This window comes from Mustelus asterias, chromosome 11 (genome assembly GCF_964213995.1).
Source record: "Mustelus asterias chromosome 11, sMusAst1.hap1.1, whole genome shotgun sequence".
Classification (NCBI taxonomy): Eukaryota; Metazoa; Chordata; class Chondrichthyes; order Carcharhiniformes; family Triakidae; genus Mustelus; species Mustelus asterias.
In genome coordinates, this window is record NC_135811.1 from 16,697,717 (window position 1) to 16,715,789 (window position 18,073).

The 18,073-nt window shown below is 40.0% G+C and overlaps 1 protein-coding gene across 1 annotated transcript in view; it reads left to right on the top strand.

The window, feature by feature from the left end:
- smc3 (structural maintenance of chromosomes 3) overlaps positions 1 to 18,073 on the top strand; it is a 94,446-nt gene that overhangs the window by 33,205 nt on the left and 43,168 nt on the right. Inside the window, exons 8-13 of the mRNA XM_078223190.1 lie at positions 34 to 151; positions 4,105 to 4,280; positions 7,328 to 7,408; positions 7,945 to 8,109; positions 9,860 to 9,981; positions 15,925 to 16,138. Coding sequence (XP_078079316.1) covers positions 34 to 151; positions 4,105 to 4,280; positions 7,328 to 7,408; positions 7,945 to 8,109; positions 9,860 to 9,981; positions 15,925 to 16,138 — 876 coding nt within the window. The remainder of the gene's footprint in view (positions 1 to 33; positions 152 to 4,104; positions 4,281 to 7,327; positions 7,409 to 7,944; positions 8,110 to 9,859; positions 9,982 to 15,924; positions 16,139 to 18,073) is intronic.

Below are 18,073 nucleotides of genomic sequence, written 5' to 3' on the forward strand. Positions count from 1 at the left end.
GCTTATTTGCTTTTTAAATTGTGTTTGGATTAGATTAATCAAATGGCAACAGCTCCAGATTCTCAGCGACTGAAACTTTTACGTGAAGTTGCTGGTACCAGAGTATATGATGAACGTAAAGAGGAGAGTATCAATCTCATGAAGGAAACTGGTAAGAATGCTGAGTCTGCTTTTTGCCTCATTTTGTGACAAAAGTTCCAAATGTTTGCCTGTCAGCAGAGTTATTTGCTGTTTTTTGATGCTAGCCTGGGCTGTGCATTATTCTTAATGTTATGTAATCAGGCAGTAAAGAAGAAGATCGTTTGGTCTGTTGTCCCTGTGGTGGCTCTTTGAAGAGTATTCCAATTAGTTGCACTCTTTTTTTTTCTGTAAATGGCAGGCATGGATTTGAAAAGGAAAACTAAAACACAAAAAGCCAAGGCGCCTCAGCCCCTAACCTCGTTAAAGTTTAGTATAAACGTGGACAAAAGAACTGAACTCGATAGGTGAGGTGAGAGTGACTGCTTTTGACATCAAGACAACATTTGACTGCATATGGTACAAAGGAGTCTTAGCAAAACGGAAGTGGATAGGAATGAGGAGGGAAACTGCACTCGTTTCACTCACAGTGAACATGGTTGTGGTTGATGGAGATCAATCATCTTAGTCCAGTGTCATTGCTGCAGGAGTTCGTCAGCATAGTTTTCCTAGACACAACCATCTTCAATTGTTTATTCAATGAGCTCTCTTCCATCTTAAGATCAGAAGTGGGGATGTTTGCTGATGATTGCACAATGGGCAGCACCAATCGTGACTCCTCAAATGCATAAGCAATCCGTGTCCGTACACAGCAAAGCCTGGACAACATTTAGCCGTGGCCTAATAAGTGGTAATGAATATTTGTGCTACGCAAGTGCCAGGCAATAATCATTTCCAGCAACTGATAATTTAATCATCTCCCCATGACATTCAATGGCATTACCATTACTGAAACTGCACCAGCAATATATTGGGGACTATCATTGAACAGAAACTGAACGGGACTCGCAATATAAATACTTTGGCTACAAGAACAGGTAAGAGGCTGAAAATTCTACAGACAGTAACTCGCCTTCTGACTCCCCAAAGTCTATCCACAACTAACAAGGCAGAAGTCAGGAGTGTAATGGAGTATTCTTCACTTGCTTGGGAGGTGAGTGCAGCTCCAACAACATTCAAGAAGCTTAACACCATCCTGGACATAGCAGCCTGCTTTCAACATTCACTGTATCCACCATTGAGGTACAGTGGCAACCTTGGGCCCTATTTTACCATTTTGATTCTAAGTGCTGGGCGGACTTGAAACTGGGAGTGTTTCAGATCCGACTTTTAGATCCATTTCAGGCGCCCCCATACGCACTCTGCCTGCAAATATATCAGCGATTCCGAATCGTGCTGCAGAAGCCTGTGGGCGGGGCTTAATGCACCCAAAACCCTGCAGCTGTGATCGGTGCCTCTCTCAGACAGAGTAGCAGGCAGTAAAAAAGGCAAATACTATGTTGGCTTTCATAGCGAGAGGATTCGCGTGCAGGGGCAAGCATGTCTTGCTGCAATTATACAGAGCTTGATGAGGCCACACCTGGAATGTTGTGCGCGGTTTTGGTCTCCTTATCTGAGGAAGGATGCTCTTGCTCTAGCGGGATTGCAGAGATTGTACAAATCTATAAAATTCTAACTGGACACCCCCCTCATTAGAAAGATGTTTCTAATGATGGGGGCGTCCAGAACCAGGGCACACAGTCTGAGGATACAGGGTAGACCATTTAGGACAGAGATGAGAAGTTTATTCACCCAGAGAGTGGTCAGCCTGTGGAATTCGCTACCACAGAAAGTAGTTGAGGCCAAAACTTTGTTTGTTCTCAAGGAGCAGTTAGATGTAGCACTTGGGATAAAGGGGGATCAAAGGCAGGAGCAGGCTATAGAGTTAGATGATCAGCCATGATCACAATGAATGTTGGAGCAGGTTCAAAGGGCTCCTGCTCATATTCTCTGTTTCTATGAAGGAGGCCGTTCAACCCATCGTGTCTGCATCAGTTCTCCAAATGAGCATTATGATTTAGTGCCATTCTGCTGCCTTTTTCCATATCCTTGACATTATAATCTAATGCCGTCTTGAATGCCTCACTGAATCTGCCACGCTTCCAGGCAGTGCATTCCAGGAGAGGGGAATGTTCAACGAGGCCTGGGTATCCCAGTCCATTCCAGGCCTGAACCACTTGCTATGTGAAAAAAAAATTCTCTCATCACATTTGCTTCTTTTGCAAATCACTTTAAATCTGTGCCCTTTGCTCTTAATCCTTTTGAGTGGGAACGGTTTTTCCGTATCAACTCTGTCCAGCCCTCTCGTGATTTTGAGCATCTCTATCAAATCTCCTCTTGGCCTCCTTCTCTCGAAGAAGTACAGATTCAACTTTTCCAATCTATCCTTGTAACCAAAGGTTTTCAGCCCTGGAACCATTCTTGTAAACATCTTCTGCACTCACTCTAATTTATTCACATCCTTCCTACTAGTGTGGCGCTTGGAACTGTACACAATAGTGGAGCTGAGGTCTAATTATTGTCTTGTATAAGTTCAGCATGCACCGTATTAATAAAGCTCAGGATGCTGCATGCTTTATTAATTGCTCCCTGCCTTTCCTGCAACCTTTAATGATCTATGCACATATGCAGGGTGCTTCTGCACCCCCTTTAAAGTCGTACCCCTTAATTTATATTGTCTGTCAATGTTCTTCTGACCAAAATGCATTACCTTGCACTTCATCTCACACTGAACTGCCACCTATCTGCCCACTGCACCAACTTGTCTATGTCCTTTTGAAGTTCTACACTGTTCTCCTCACAATTTACTATTTCACATAGATAAACTTTAATGTTTAAATTTTAATTAGTGTCACAAGTAGACTTACATTAACACTGCAATGAAATTACTGTGAAAATCCCCTAGTTGCCACTCTCTAGTACCTGTTCAGGTGTCCAGTACCTGTTCGGGTACACTGAGGGAGAATTTGGCATGGCCAATGCACTGAACCAGCACGTCTTTTGGACTGCAGGAGGAAACAGGAGCACCCGAAGGAAACCCATGCAGACACTGGGAGAACGTGCAGACTTCGCACAGACAGTGACCCAAGCCAGGAATCGAGCCCGGGTATTGGCGCTGTGAGGCAGCCGTGCTAACCACTGTGCCAACATGCAGTCCCGTATTAGTGAAATAAAGTGAAGTCCAGATTGAATAATTGCTGGGTTTTAAAGGAAAATGCTACTGATTCTATGCTGATATTGAAAATGTTAAATATTCAGAAAATAAGTTGCCGTTTGGTTTAAGAAGGTCATAGGAGGGCAATGAGTAATGCATTAGATTTTACTTCATGGGATTTAAGTTTCAGTGCAGCTGAGTGTGGATGATGCAAGCCATTGCTCTATCATTTTAACTGCAGGGATTCAGTATGAAATGTGTTGTGAGAGAATCAGTCTAGTTCTCGTTGGTCTTGGGTTCACAGTAAAATCGCTTTTGATTTGGCATTTTCTCTTGGGTGATGTTTAACTTCCTGAGTTGGAGTCTAAAGAATATTGTAGGAGCAGCACCAACCAGCTTTATTCTACTTTTGGCAGCCTGATGTGGCTGTGGCTAATGCTGACACTGAACCTAAAAGACACAAATTTTCTATTTCCTAATACAGGTGGATTATCTTAAAATCAGTTGCATGAAAGATGAGGGTGTCGGAAAACCAGACATTTTATAATGTTCCATTGAATATAATTTTTAGAAAGAACTTAACAGGGCAATTCGCCTTGGACCTGCATTGGCATGGACTGGCTCCAGTCCAGTTACTGGCTTTGCCACTTTCAGGTTGCTCTTTCCTAAACTCTAAGCTACCCTTAACCCCACCCAACTTGGCTTGACCCGAACTGCCCAACCTGAAATCCGACAAAATTCAAAATCCAGCATGGACTTGGTCCTGAAGGTGCTGGGTTTGATTTACTGTACCTGTATTGATTATCCTGACCTGGAGAATGAATTTTAGATCCAGTGCTTTGTGCTTTACAAACATCTTGTTGATCGAACATCATCTTCTGTTTACTTTGCAGAGGGGAAGAGAGAAAAGATTAATGAATTGTTGAAATATATTGAGGAACGTTTGCATACACTGGAAGATGAGAAAGAAGAGTTGGCACAGTATCAGAAATGGGATAAGATGAGAAGAGCACTTGAATATACTATCTACAATCAGGAACTGAATGAGACTCGTGCCAAACTTGATGAGGTGAGAGTGAGATGAGGGGGTTTTGTATTGCAGCACTTTCAAAGTTATGCTGAATTTTATTGTGTTATGATTTGCATGTGTACTAATTACCTGTTCCATGGGAGACGAACACTTAGCCAATCTGGAGGAGATACTAAAGAGGTCACCCATGGGACTGTTTCTTTTATTAGTGGATACACACTAAATGGATGGATGGGTGCCAGATGAAGTCCACTACCTCTTATGCAATGGTTGAAACATTGGGTCAGTGTTTTGCAAACATGGAGTACTAGAAGTCCTGGTTTCAGATAACGGTACTGCTTTTACCAGCACGTGGTTTCAGAATTTTGTGACCTTCAATGGCATTAAGCACATCAAAGCATACCACCCATCGTCGAAACTGGCGGAACGGGCTGTACAAACTTCCAAATCCAGGATGAAGAAACAATTGCCAGCATCCATAGATACCAAAGTGGCGCAATTTTAATTAGCAAATAGAAAGAACCACACTCAACAACAGGCATAGCTTTGTTTGCACACCAGACTGAACCTCATATTACCAAATTTGGTGGGGAGAATGGAGTCTAGGCAAGATATTAAAAAAAGAAATCACTACTTGTCAAAGGTTGAGAGAAGGGTGAATGACCCAGTTTTCGTAAGGAACTTTGGAAGCTGTCTTAGCTGGGTCTTTGGAATCGTTGTAGCAAAGACAGGGCCAGTATCATACGAGGTAAGAACCCAGGATAAGATCCTGAGAAAACATTTAGACCAGTGGAAAAAAAAATGCCTCCACATAAATCACTAGTGTCATCAACCCCAAACATGCCCGACAACAGTATTGCTCGAAGTAGTGGTTGGACCTGACAGGCCAATGTAAACCCAGAGCCCATTGCTGCAGGTCTGGAGAAACAGTGGCCAAGGATGTTCTTGTACCAGGAGAAGTAAATGGAGGGGCTGGCCCGAGCGAGACAACCCCAAGGAGAAATCACAACCAGTGATACTTTGTTGCTCTCAAAGTAAATGGAAATCCCCTGATAGATTGGGATATTGATATCAATACCTTTAGGCAATAGGGGACATGAAGGGGCAGGATGTCGTGGTGAACCTTGGAGACCATGCGACTTTCTTGTCCAAAGTTTCAGTGAATCTCAGAGGCTGCGTGACTTCTCATCCAATAGAATGGGAGGGTGTCGTTTAAAGGAGAACACAGGCTTTAAACACGCAGTTACTGTCAAGAATAGAATGGTATGTAATGGATTGGTAATGGATTGCCTTGTCTTGTAAATAGTTACCTATAAATAGTTTTCCTGCTTGTAACTAAATAGTTGTTGCCTTAATCCATTGGTGGCTGCCCAGAGTTTTCCTTACTATAGCTTCTTTATCAATTTCCAATATTGCAACTGTGATGCGAAGAAAAGTTCTATGTTTAGGCATAAATTCTCAGAATTGTTACAGCACAGGAGGAAGTCATTTGGCCCATCAAGTCTGCGGTGACTCTCTGAGCAATTTACTAATGCCATTCTCCCACCTTTTTGTTCTCGATCTTTTCATGAGTGGGAACAGTTGCTCCCTGTCCTCTTTGTCCAGACCCCTCATGATTTTGAATACTTCTATCAAATATCTCAGCCAACTTTTCTCCAAGGAAGACAATCCAGATTTCTCCAATCTATTTTCATAACTGAAGTTCTTCAAACATGGAATAATTCTCATGAATCTTTTCTACGCTCTCTCCAATGTCTTCACGTCTTTTTTCCGAAAGTGTGGCACCACAACAGGACACAGTATTCCAGTTAACGCCGAACTAGTGTCCTACACATTTTCAACATAACTTTCTTGCTCTTGTACTCTGTGCACTGTTAATAAAGCTCAGACTTTGTACTCTTGTACTCTGTGCACTGTTAATAAATACTGTGTGCTTTATTAACCGCCCTCAACCTGTAGTCATATTCAATGATTTATGCATATATACATCCAGATCCATCTGCTCCTGCACCCCTATTAGAGTTGTACCCTTTATTTTATATTGTTTTTCCATGTTCCTCCTACCAAAATGAATCACTTCACATTTCTTTGTATTGAATTTCATTTGCCACTTGTCTGTCTATTCTATCAACTTGTCTTTGTCCTTTTGAAATGCTGCATTATCCTCCTCACAATGTACAATGCTTCTGAATTTTTGGAATTGTACCCTGTACACCAAGGTGTAGATCACTCATATATATATATATTTTATATATATATTATATATATCAAAGAAAGCTAGGGTCTTGAAACTGATCCCTGGGGAATTTTACTACAAACACTCCTCCAGTCTGATTAACCATTACTTGCTGTCACTTGGCGAATTTTGTAAGCATGTGGCAACTTTCCCTTTTAGTCCTTGAGCTATAACTTTGCTTGCAAGTCTATTGTGTGGCACTGTATCAAATGCTTGCTGGAAGTCCATTGCGTGCTACATCAATCCTCTCTGTCCCCTCTTCAAAATAACTCAAACAAATTAGTTAAACATGATTTTCCTTCAGAAATCCATGCAGCTTTTCCTTTAGTTAGCTGACATTTCTCCATTTTACTGTTAATTGTGTCCGTAATTATTGGTTCTAGAAGTTTCCCCAACACCGAAGTTACACTGACTGGCCTGTCATTGCTGAGCTTTTGTTTATATCCTTTTTTGAACAAGGGCATGATGTTTGTGATTCTCGAGCCCCCTGGCACCACCACTCCTGAGTCTAAGGAAGACGGAAAAATTATGACCAGTTCCTCTGCAATTTTCATTCTCACTTCGCTCTATCCTTGGAAGCATCTCATCTGGTCCTGGTGCCTTTTCAACTTTTAAGGACTGATAGCCTATCCATTACCTATATTAATTTAAAACCCTTCCAGAATCTAAATTACCTCCTTTTGTACCATGACCTGGGTAAATTATTTCATAATTTCATTATGAACATTGAATTTTTTTGGCGCAAGTGCAAATAATTTGGTTGAGGAGGTGAAATTCTACCTTTTTAATTCCATTGATAATTCATCCGTCTAACGTTCCTGTCCATTGGAATGCATCTTTCTGTTGGCAGCTTTCTGCAAAACGGGAGACCAGTGGAGAGAAGTCGAGGCAACTGCGTGATGCACAGCAGGAAGCCAGAGATAAAATGGAGGTAAAAGTTTTCTCATAAATGAGTTGCTGGGTTTTAATTTCAATCCATGTTCCAAGATTAATTGTTAGCGGATGCATTTGGATTGAAATTTTTTTTTGTGAAGATAAGACATTTTAATATTTTTGAACTGGTATCTATGAACGTTGTATTGAGCTGTAATACACCTTCACGATAATGTATTTTTTAAATAGCTGGCACCTCCGTGCTTATTAGCTATAAAAATATTTTGTTTATTGCTTTGTGTATTTGATTACGTTTCTGCACCTAATGTAGGGTAACTTGAGAATAAATGGCGTATCACACAGCAGCTTGCGGTGCTAGTTTATACAGTACTTGTACGGTAAACTATAATATAAAAAATCAAAAGATTTATCAGGATTACAAAATTGAGTTTCCTGTTTCGTTTTTTTGTAGCTGTAATTGGATGTGCAATCAAATGTGTTAAGTAGAATGTGGCATTTCTTGTCTTGCCTTGTATTTCTTGTCTTGTATTTGTAACTAATTCAAATATTGGTTCTCTCTTTTTCAAAAACAAGGATATAGAGCGACTGGCACGTGAACTGAAAGCAAAAATCTTATCCATGAAGGAAGAGAAAGAACAGCTAAGTGCTGAACGACAAGAGCAGATTAAACAGAGGACTAAACTTGAATTAAAAGCAAAGGATTTACAGGATGAAATGGCTGGAAACAGTGAGCAAAGAGTAAGGAAATGGGATTGATCAGACTTGGGATTTCGAATGAGTCAGGAGAGAAAATAGAATAGGAGTTTCCAAATGATGGCTTGTGATCTGGGTCTAGCCCCTAAATTCGGTCTATCCTGCCTGCAAAGATCCAGCTCCTCTTTCTACTTTGGCTGCTCCACCGTAGATTTTTAAGTATGGGGCTGTTGGATTGAAAAGTGGTTTAAAGTTTACTTGTTAGTGTCACAAGTAAGCTTACATTAACACTGCAATGAAGTTACTTTGAAAATCCCCTGGTCATTACACTCCGGCACCCTTTTGGGTACACTGAGGGAGAATTTAGCAATGCACCTAACCAGCGCATCTTTCAAACTGTGGGAGGAAACTGGAGCACCCGGAGGAAACCCACGCAGACACGGAGAATGTGCAGACTTTGCACAGTGACCCAAGCTGGGAATTGAACCCAGGTCCCTGGCGCTGTACAGTGCTACTGTGCTGCCCTAATTGGTATAAAAAAGGTTGGTTATTGGTGAAAATCCAATTAGGGGGCAGTCTTCCTAATGTCTTTTTGCCTTGTGAATATATTTAAAACTTGAAAGGTATAAACAAAAGGCTCCTATTACTGGCACTTCATTTATTAGACTACCTCCGCTTGTTCGTGGAAATCTACCGTGTCTTTATGCTGACTGATTTCCCCCAGCATTTGTCTTTTCTATTCTTCTTATGTAGGATATTATACAAAATAATTTGTCTACGTAAATCATTACATTTTAAAGGTAATTTAATGTATGAAGCGCTTTGAGATGATGAGATGCAGTATAAATCCAAGTATTATAGCAATTAAATATCAGTAGCTGAAGAGGTTCAGTTGAATGTTCTGACGCATCAAATTGCTGTAACAAAAATTGTTTCCTTTTCAGTGTCTTCAATTATGTAGTGACATCATGCTGAACAAGCAGTGGTTTGTTTAGAATTGTGCTGTTCTACGTTATAGTTGATGCATGTGTTGATCACCCTGCTAAGACCAAAAATGCTTCTTTGTCTATCCTCTTATCATAAGACCAGCAGTCATCCTCAGGCAAGATCTGAGCAGCCAGATGAAATATGACCACTGTGTGATAGGCTCGTACCAGCTGACTCATTCATGACATGATCATGGATTTAAAATATTGATATTAGAAAATTTTAATTATCCATTATTTTTTAACATTACATTAATTAAATTAACTTCACTGGTGCACGTACAGTCTACTCCCAGTGAGATTCATTCGGATGTACCTACTTATTGAAGAGCAGCATTTTATACTGGAGGACATCAAAAATGTAAAACTGCATATTAAAGGGAAGTAAAGACTCAAGTGTTTTTTTTTTTGTTCAATGCGCTACATATAATGCAAATTTATTTTGAGGTTTTTGTAAAATTATCTATTTGTCTTGCATGCATAGAGACGTTTGAACTAAGCCTCTTTCCTTAGCAGGCCACACTAGTGATACCAAAGCCTGGAGTGTCCCACAGATCCCTGTGGAAACACACTAGCCTGAGTGCTGTAGCAGAACCGCTGATGCTGGGAAACCATGCTGTAGCTGGATTTTCAGACTCCATAGCTAGTTTCATTCTGTATATCTAAATGTGTAAATAGCAGTCTCCATTCCATATTATGAAACAGATTATCTGTGTTGACCTAGAAGAGATATGGATTGTAATAATGAAGCAAAACTTTTGCTTATTTTATGTTTATACTTGATGCTTTTCACTTTATTTCTTCTGTAGAAACGTCTCTTGAAGGAAAGGCAGAAGCTATTAGAAAAGATAGAAGAGAAGCAAAAAGAACTTGCAGAAACAGAACCAAAATTCAGTGCTGTCAAAGAAAAAGAAGAAAATGGGATAGCAAGGTCAGTAACAATTGGTTTGGAACAATTACAGGATAAAATGAAACCGCTTGTACAAGGGAATGTTTCATTGAATACATTTTTTGTGCCCATCTCTCCTCCGTTCTTTCCAAGCAGTAGAATCATGCTGGGATGTAGTTTGCTGGTGCTAGCTAGTCTTTTGCTATCTTTGGATGTTGCCCTTTTTGAAGTGCAAGTCAAAGACAGTAGATGTAGACAGTTTGTTTGACTGTGGCAGACACCACAGCATAACCTGCTGTTCTATACTGTCATTGTACACTTTCCAACAGGGGGGTCACTGCACGACAAGTAGGAGTGGGAACCTTGGCTGATTTAGGTGCTTATAACACACAAGGTATTTGGAAGCAAACTGCATCTGTTACCAAATGGTTTAATTGACTGTTGGTTTACATAATATAAATTGTAGTATTTCTTGATACCAGTGGCATATAAATAATTCTTAGCATTTAATTTGTTTTAAGATACTTCATTGTGACATTAGTGTACCTTTAAGAGATTTTTTAAAAAAAATCCGGCTCTCAGCAGCTCACAGTCATAGCTGATGTCATTGTTGCTGAGCAGACTACAATGAGTCCTCTTATTACTCCATGAGTGGTTTAAATGGGGGTTGTTTAATTTACTCTAGGATTGGTTCTATGGCCCTGCATTGTTAGGAAGGTCCAGGGTTCTGGTCAGTTTTTTTTTCTTCCTAGGGAATTCAAGGTTCCATTTTCTGTTTTTGGCTGGCAGCAGTGTTTAGTTGAGAAGGGAATGGACATCAGACTGAAAGCAGTCTCTCTCTCTCTCCCTCCCTGGGTTTTGGAAGGTCTGCTGATTAGCTGAAAGTAATGTTCCTTGCCTTCCTGCAGTAGAAAATCTGCTGTTGGTGGCTTGACTAGAGTGTCTCCCTGGTCTGGGGAGCTGTCCTGAGCCTATTAAGAGAACTGCAGAATTCATCCAAAGGATTCAATTCCAGTATGGCATGACTTTGCTGTGTTGAACCTGTTTAAAGGGTTTTGTCTAAAGGAAGCTTGGTTTTGATTGGACCACCATACATACATTTGTTAAGGGTTATACATTATTGTGGTGATTTTGTTTTTGTTTGTAATTGATGAAAGTTATTGCTAATTTTCTTTCCATACATGTTGACTATATTCTTAAATACACTTTTTTTGATAAAAACTCCTTAGTGGGTTATTTGAATCATACCTGAGGTGAACCATATCATGCTTATTCTAGCCAAATTCAAGATGCAGAATTTATGATCCAGGCGGACTTCATAAAACATTGTGGAGTTTCTGACCTGAACCATAACATCATGAAGTCAATATATTGGAGTACTACTTCAGTTAGCAGTTTGACCTTTGAACTGACCTGCCAGGAATACAGAAACTTCCAGAACAAAGTGCAAAGTTCCTTGAAACATAGAAAGTAGGAGCCAGAAGTAAGCCATTTGGCATATCCGACCTGCTCCGCCATTCAAGATGATCATGGTTGGTCCTCTCAACACCATATTCCCGCGCTCTCCCCAGGCCATTGAACCGTAGAATCCCGACGTTGCAGAAAAAGGCCATTTGGCCCATTGAGTCTGCATCGAATCTCCGAAAGAGATCTTGCCTAGATCCAATACGCCGTGTTATCCCTGTAACCCCTTACATTTACCATGGCTAATCCACCTAACCCACATATATTTGGATACTAAGGTGCGATTTAGCATGGACAATCCATCTAACTTGCACATCTTTGGACTGTGGAAGGAAATTGGAGCACCCGGAGGAAACCCACGCAGACATGGGGAGAACGTGCAAACTCCACACAGTCATCCAAGGCTGGAATTGAACCCGGGTCCCTGGCGCTGTGAGGCAGCAGTGCTAATCACTGTGCCATTGTGCCACCCGCCCCTTGAAGTCTTCAGAGTCTAGAATTTGATATATTTATTTCTTAAATATATTTAGTGATTTGGCTTCCACACCCTTATGTGCAGATTCACCATCCTCTGTGTGAAGAAATTTCTCCTCATCTCAGAGCTAACTAGCCTACCCCTTATTCTGGGACCGTGACCCCCTGTGCCATTATATTCCCCCCAATCTCATGCGCTTTCGTTTCTTATGTGGGGTGTTACTGAAAATCCAAAAACACCATATCCAATGGTTCTCACTTATCTATTCTACAATTTGCGTCCTTGGAAAAACTCCATAGGTTTGTCAAGCATGATTGGCCTTTCATAAATCCATGTTGATTTTGTCTAATCCCATTGATCTTTTCTAAGTGACTTGTTATCACATTCTTTATAATATATTCTAGCATTTTCCCTACTGCTGAGGTTAGGCTAAATTGCTCTGCAATTCTCTGCTTTGTCTCTACCAGCATTTTTTAAATAATGGGGTTATATTTGCCACTCTGTCTGCTGGGACTGTTCCAGAATCTACAGAATATTTGAAGATGACAACCACTATTTCCATGGCCACCTCCTTTAATACCCGAGGATGTAGATTATCAGGCCCTGGGCATTTATCAGCTTTCAGTCCCATTAATTTCACCAACACATTTTTTAACTAATACTAATTTCCTCTTTGCTTCTAATGTTATCCTTAATTTCTTTTGCAAGCCATGGCTGGGCTACTTGGCCTATTGTTTTTGGGCCAGAAAGGAATGTATAATTGTTGCAATGTATGCATTTGTTCCTTAAATATTATCCATTGGCTGAGTGCTGTCATGCCTTTCAATGATGTTACCCAATTTATTGCAGACAATTCACCCCTTGTACCTTTGTATTTTCCTTTGAGACTCGAATTCTAAATCTAAACAGTGAAGATTTCCCTTGTGTTATGGTCACTCTTCCCTAAAGGATCCCACACAACAAGATAATTAATTAACCCCTTCTCATTGCACAATATCAAATTTACATTGAATTTACACACCAGAAGTCATGGTAGCAAGGGTCCTAACTGGAGAACCATGCAGCAGTCTTTTCAACCCCTTTCATTTTTTAAAAACCCTGTAATGGGAATAGTTTTTCCTTTTCTACCTTATATAGACCTGTCAATCTTTATCAAATCTTCCTTCAATCTCCTTTGTTTCAAGGAGAACAACCCAACCTTTTCCAACCTAATCTTGTAGCCAAAATTACCCATCCTAGGAACCATTCAGGTAAATTTCCTCTACGCCCTTTAAAGAGCCTCACATCCTTCCTAACGCGTGATGATTAGAACTGGATGCAGTCATCTGGTTGGGGCAGAACCAGAGCTCAATAACGGTTCAGCATAACTTATTTGTTTTTGTCTTCAGCACTTCTATTTATGAATCCTAAGGTCCTAACTGCTCTCTCAGTATGTCCTGCTATCTTTAAAGGTCTATGCACATGCATCCTCAAGCTCCTTCTGTCCCTGAAAATTCTTTAGAGCTGTGTCATTAAATCTATAATGCCTATTCCTATCTCTTCTGCCAAACTGCATCATCTCACACTTCTCTATTTAATTCTATCTGCCACTTGTCCGTCCATGCAGCTAGCCTATCTATGTCCTGTTGCAGTTGTTTTGCATCATCCTCCGTAATTACCGCTCCTCTAAATATAGGTTTTTGAGCAAACTTACTCTGAATTCCAGTCATTTATATGTATTGAAAACGCAGTGGTAATAGCATTAACCCTCGGGGAACTATGTTCCTTTTCCAGTCTGGAAAAATAAACATTACAACTTGCTATTTTTTGTCTTTAAGCCAGTTTTATTTAATCCAAGCTGTCACTGGCCGCCTTATTCCATGAGCCACAGTTTTGTTGATCACACTTTTAAGTGCTATCTTGTCAAATGCTTTCTTCAAATCTATATAGATGACGTTTATCGTATTTCCTTCATCAACCTCCTCTTAATTTACCAAAAAATTTGATTAGATTAGTCAAGCGCATCTATCTGCCTTTTACAAATCCATGTTGGCTATTAACTCAAACCACTCCATGTACCTGTTTTTTTTTTCCCCTGATATATTTTTACAACTTGAATTCATCACTATGAAACTGACAGGCCTGTAGTTACTGGGACTGTCCTTGCACCCTTGAATAAGGTTGTCACATTTGTCACTCCAAATCTCTGGGAAGATTGGAAGTTTATGGCAAGCCCTTCTGCGATCTATTCCCACTTCCTATAGCACCCTGGAATGCAAGCCATCCGGACTAGGCAACTTAGCCACTCTAAGCATTGCCAGCTTTTCTAGTACCTCCTGCCCCTCAATATTCACCGCATTTATTACCTCTACCATCGCCACTTCTACCGATATTTTGTCAGCTTTCTCGATCTTCATAAACTCCTTGAATACACGTTCTAGCCTTGCCCTACACCTTTAAGCAGACTATCACTTTTTATCCCTAATAAGACTGCACCACCTCTTGCTAGCCACTTGGCGTTCAGTGAAAGATTTTTTGCATTCCTTTTTTATGTTGATTGCCATTCCATTCTCATTCCGCCTCTGTCTTATTTTCCTCTTCACTTCTCTCAATCAGTTTACTTCACCTATTTCTTGTTTGAATAATTCCCATGACATTCATCGTTCATCCTTTTTGCTTGTTTCATAATCTCTATCTCTCTCATCATCCAAGGAACCCTGGTTTTGGTCCACGACCTTTCACTGAATGCACGTACCCTGTACCTGAAGCATCTCCTCAAAAATCACCCATTGTTCCAAAACAGATTTTCCTGTCAGTCTTTGGTCCCATTTTGGTCTGGCTAGATCCCTTCTCATCCCAATGAAACTAACCCTCTTCCAATTCAGATATTCTACTTTGGATTGTTCCTTGCTCTTCTGCATTACTACTCTAAAACTTGTGATATGCTAATCACCTTATGCAAATATTTCCCGACAGACACTATCTCCATTTGTTTAGTCAACTTTATATTTCTATATTACTGCGGTTAGATCGAACTCTATTGTCAAAGGTAACATAATTTATCATCAAGTTAAGGAAGTAACTCATATGTTTAAATATTATTCTGTTGTGCATTTTTCTTCTGTGACAGATTGTTCAATGACGAAGCCATAGTTGAAGGAACATGAGCGTTTTTAGAATGTTGTGGAGTTAGAGGGGAGATTGGGTAGTGGTTTTGTCCCTGATCCAGTAATCCAGAGACCCAGACGAGTGCTCGCGAAATATAGTTTTCGTATTCCATGGTGGAATTTAAAATCAATCCATAAAATCCAGAATTGAAAGCCAGTCTCAGTAATGGTGACACTGAAATCATCATTGATTGTCGCAAAAACTCATCTGGTTCACCAATATCCTTCAGGGAAGGAAATCTGCTGTCCATACCTAGTCTGGCCTACATGTGACTCTGACTCCAGATCCACAGTAATATGGTTGACTATTAACTGCCCCCTGGAATGGCCTAGCAAGCCACTCCAGTTCAAGGGCAATTATTGGTGGGCAATAAATGCCAGTAACGCCCACATCCCATGAAAGAATTTTAAAAAACTTGTCTTTTGTGTGCTGCGGGTGAAATGTAGAGTTAATGTGCAACTTGTCCATTGGGACCTCAGTACATTTTCTGCCTGTGCAGTTGAAGAGATCTTGCACCACTAGACTCGTGATGAGCATTTAGTTTTGTACTGTTGTCATTGCTGTGAAATCCACCCCATAATGTAAAGGTGGAAGACTTCAGAATGCAGAACTGACAGATGCAAAACCATTTGCACAGTATAAATTGATCAATCCAATATTGTCAAGGCTCCCAATCGCAACGAATAAAAATAAATCTGACTTTACTGCTGGGAATTGGTCTTTGTTTTTGCGGCAGTTTATTTAAAATTATGTTTTTGTGGAATAGAGACTTCAAAAACACAGTTGTTAACTTAATGCGCTTTGTCTTAATGGCCTGAAGTGAAATACTGAGAAGGAACTGGTTGTAGTACTGGCAATCTTTTGGTTTATACTCAGTCTCTTTCTTTTGTCCTGCTTAGGTTGGCACAGGCTACCCAGGAAAGAACAGATTTGTACGCTAAGCAGGGTCGAGGCAGTCAGTTTACGTCAAAAGAGGAGAGGGATAAATGGATCAAGAAAGAGCTGAAATCACTCGATCAAGCTATCAACGATAAAAAACGACAAATTGCTGCAATTACCAAGGACCTGGAGGATACAGAAGCCAATAAAGAGAGAAATTTGGAGCAGTACAGTGTAAGTAATTAGTACCACCAATGGATCATTTGAGATGTTCATCTATCTTCTGCGTGTTGCATGGTGTTTCTTGGTGAGAATTTTGTTCAAAAGAAATACTTGTTCAAATCATTTTTTCTCTTCCAAAAATGTTGATGGGAATTTGAAATAAAGCAAATAATCGAAAAAGGAATTTGCATTGCTATGATGAGCTTAAACAGGTCACAAAAGTACTCTGATTCATTAGATCAGAAAAATGCTCATATCACGCTGGAGTATCACCCTCTGAGTCCAGGTTTAGTATTTCCCATGTCCCACTGCAGAAAATTGGAATGCATTATCTAGGCTTATCTACCAGTACAGTGCTAAGGGAATTTTTGCATAGTTGGAGGTACCATCTTTCAGTTAAAAAGTAAGACTGAGGCTCTGTCTGCCCCCTCAGCTGGGTGTAAAAGACCTCATGGTACAATTTGAAGAAGAGTATAGGAGTTCTCCAGTGACTTGGACAACTTTTAACCCCTAACAAAAATTACTAAAACCAACGGTTGTTTATTTAATTGCTCGCTTGGGAGTTGCTTGTACTCAAATTGGCTTTGATATTTCTTGCATTAGAGCAACAATGCAAAAGTCACATCAAAGTGCTTTAAGACATCTTAAAAGAGTATACATGTATATAAATGCAAGCCTATTGCTTTGTTATAAAGCCAATGAGTTAGTTTGTGTATTGAGTTAACAAAGTTGTCAAGTTTTTGATTTGATTTGATTTATTATTGTCACATGTATTAGCATACAGTGAAAAGTATTGTTTCTTGCGTGCTATACAGACAAAGCATACCATCCATAGAGAAGGAAACAAGAGAGTGCAGAATGTAGTGTTACAGTCATAGCTAGGGTGTAGAGAAAGATCATCTTAATGCAAGGTAAGTCCATTCAAAAGTCTAACAGCAGCAGAGAAGAAACTGTTCTTCCAGGTTCTTCCTGGATGTGAGGAGTGAAATATTAAGACGTTTAAACTTGGAAAGATTTTAACTTTCTGAACACTGCAGATCTCTGAAATGTAGAATTATGCTTTGGAAATTATGTAAATGTTTTTGAACAAATTACTAAATGGTTATGTTCTTCCTGCATGCACAATGTTAAATGTTCTCATTATAATGATTCAACTTTCTCTGACTTTTACACGCTTTACTGGATTCCATGCCTTTTCTGGTTATTTTTGGATAAGTTTACCTTCCTTTTATTGTGTATCTTTGCTTAGTTTGACATCTGTAGTAAAGGCATGTAGGTAACATCTGACTTCACGTAAGCAGCCTTACCAACGGCAGTGAATGTTTTTTTCTGATACAGGCTGTCGCAGCTTTTTGATAATTTAAATGGTTGGGAAACCATGCCACTCATTTGGCAACCTGAATGCTGACATCCACATCTTGTAGGCAAAAATCCTTGCTTCGCAGTGAGAAATGTGAAACTTACTCTTAAAATTTATTGTCAAGGCGTTTGTCCATCTGTATTTTATTTCTCAGCTGCAAGATACCTGCTGGAACTACCCTCGATAGAGGCTTGATCTCTCGGTGCTCGAAATTTCAGCCTGCATTTTCTCACTCTATGCCACTGAGCATTAGTTACTATTTGGCTTCACAGCACTTCTTTACCATTCTGTTGAGAATTTTGCACAGAATTTATACTCATAACCAAGTTGATGAAATAGAATTCCCAGTATTAAGGTGGCTCCAGTTTGGTGGCTGGAATTAACATGCTATTGCCTTCCCTACCAACTGTCCACCTTCTCTTCTCAGGCATCTGAATCTCCAGCAGTCAAGTGAGAGCCTGACCCTCTTCAGGCAATAAGCAATGTACCATTGAGCAGATATTGTGGGGCTTAATTGGATAACCCCCAAAATGGGCAATTAAAAAAAAAGTTTGTTTATTAGTGTCACAAGTAGGCTTACATTAACA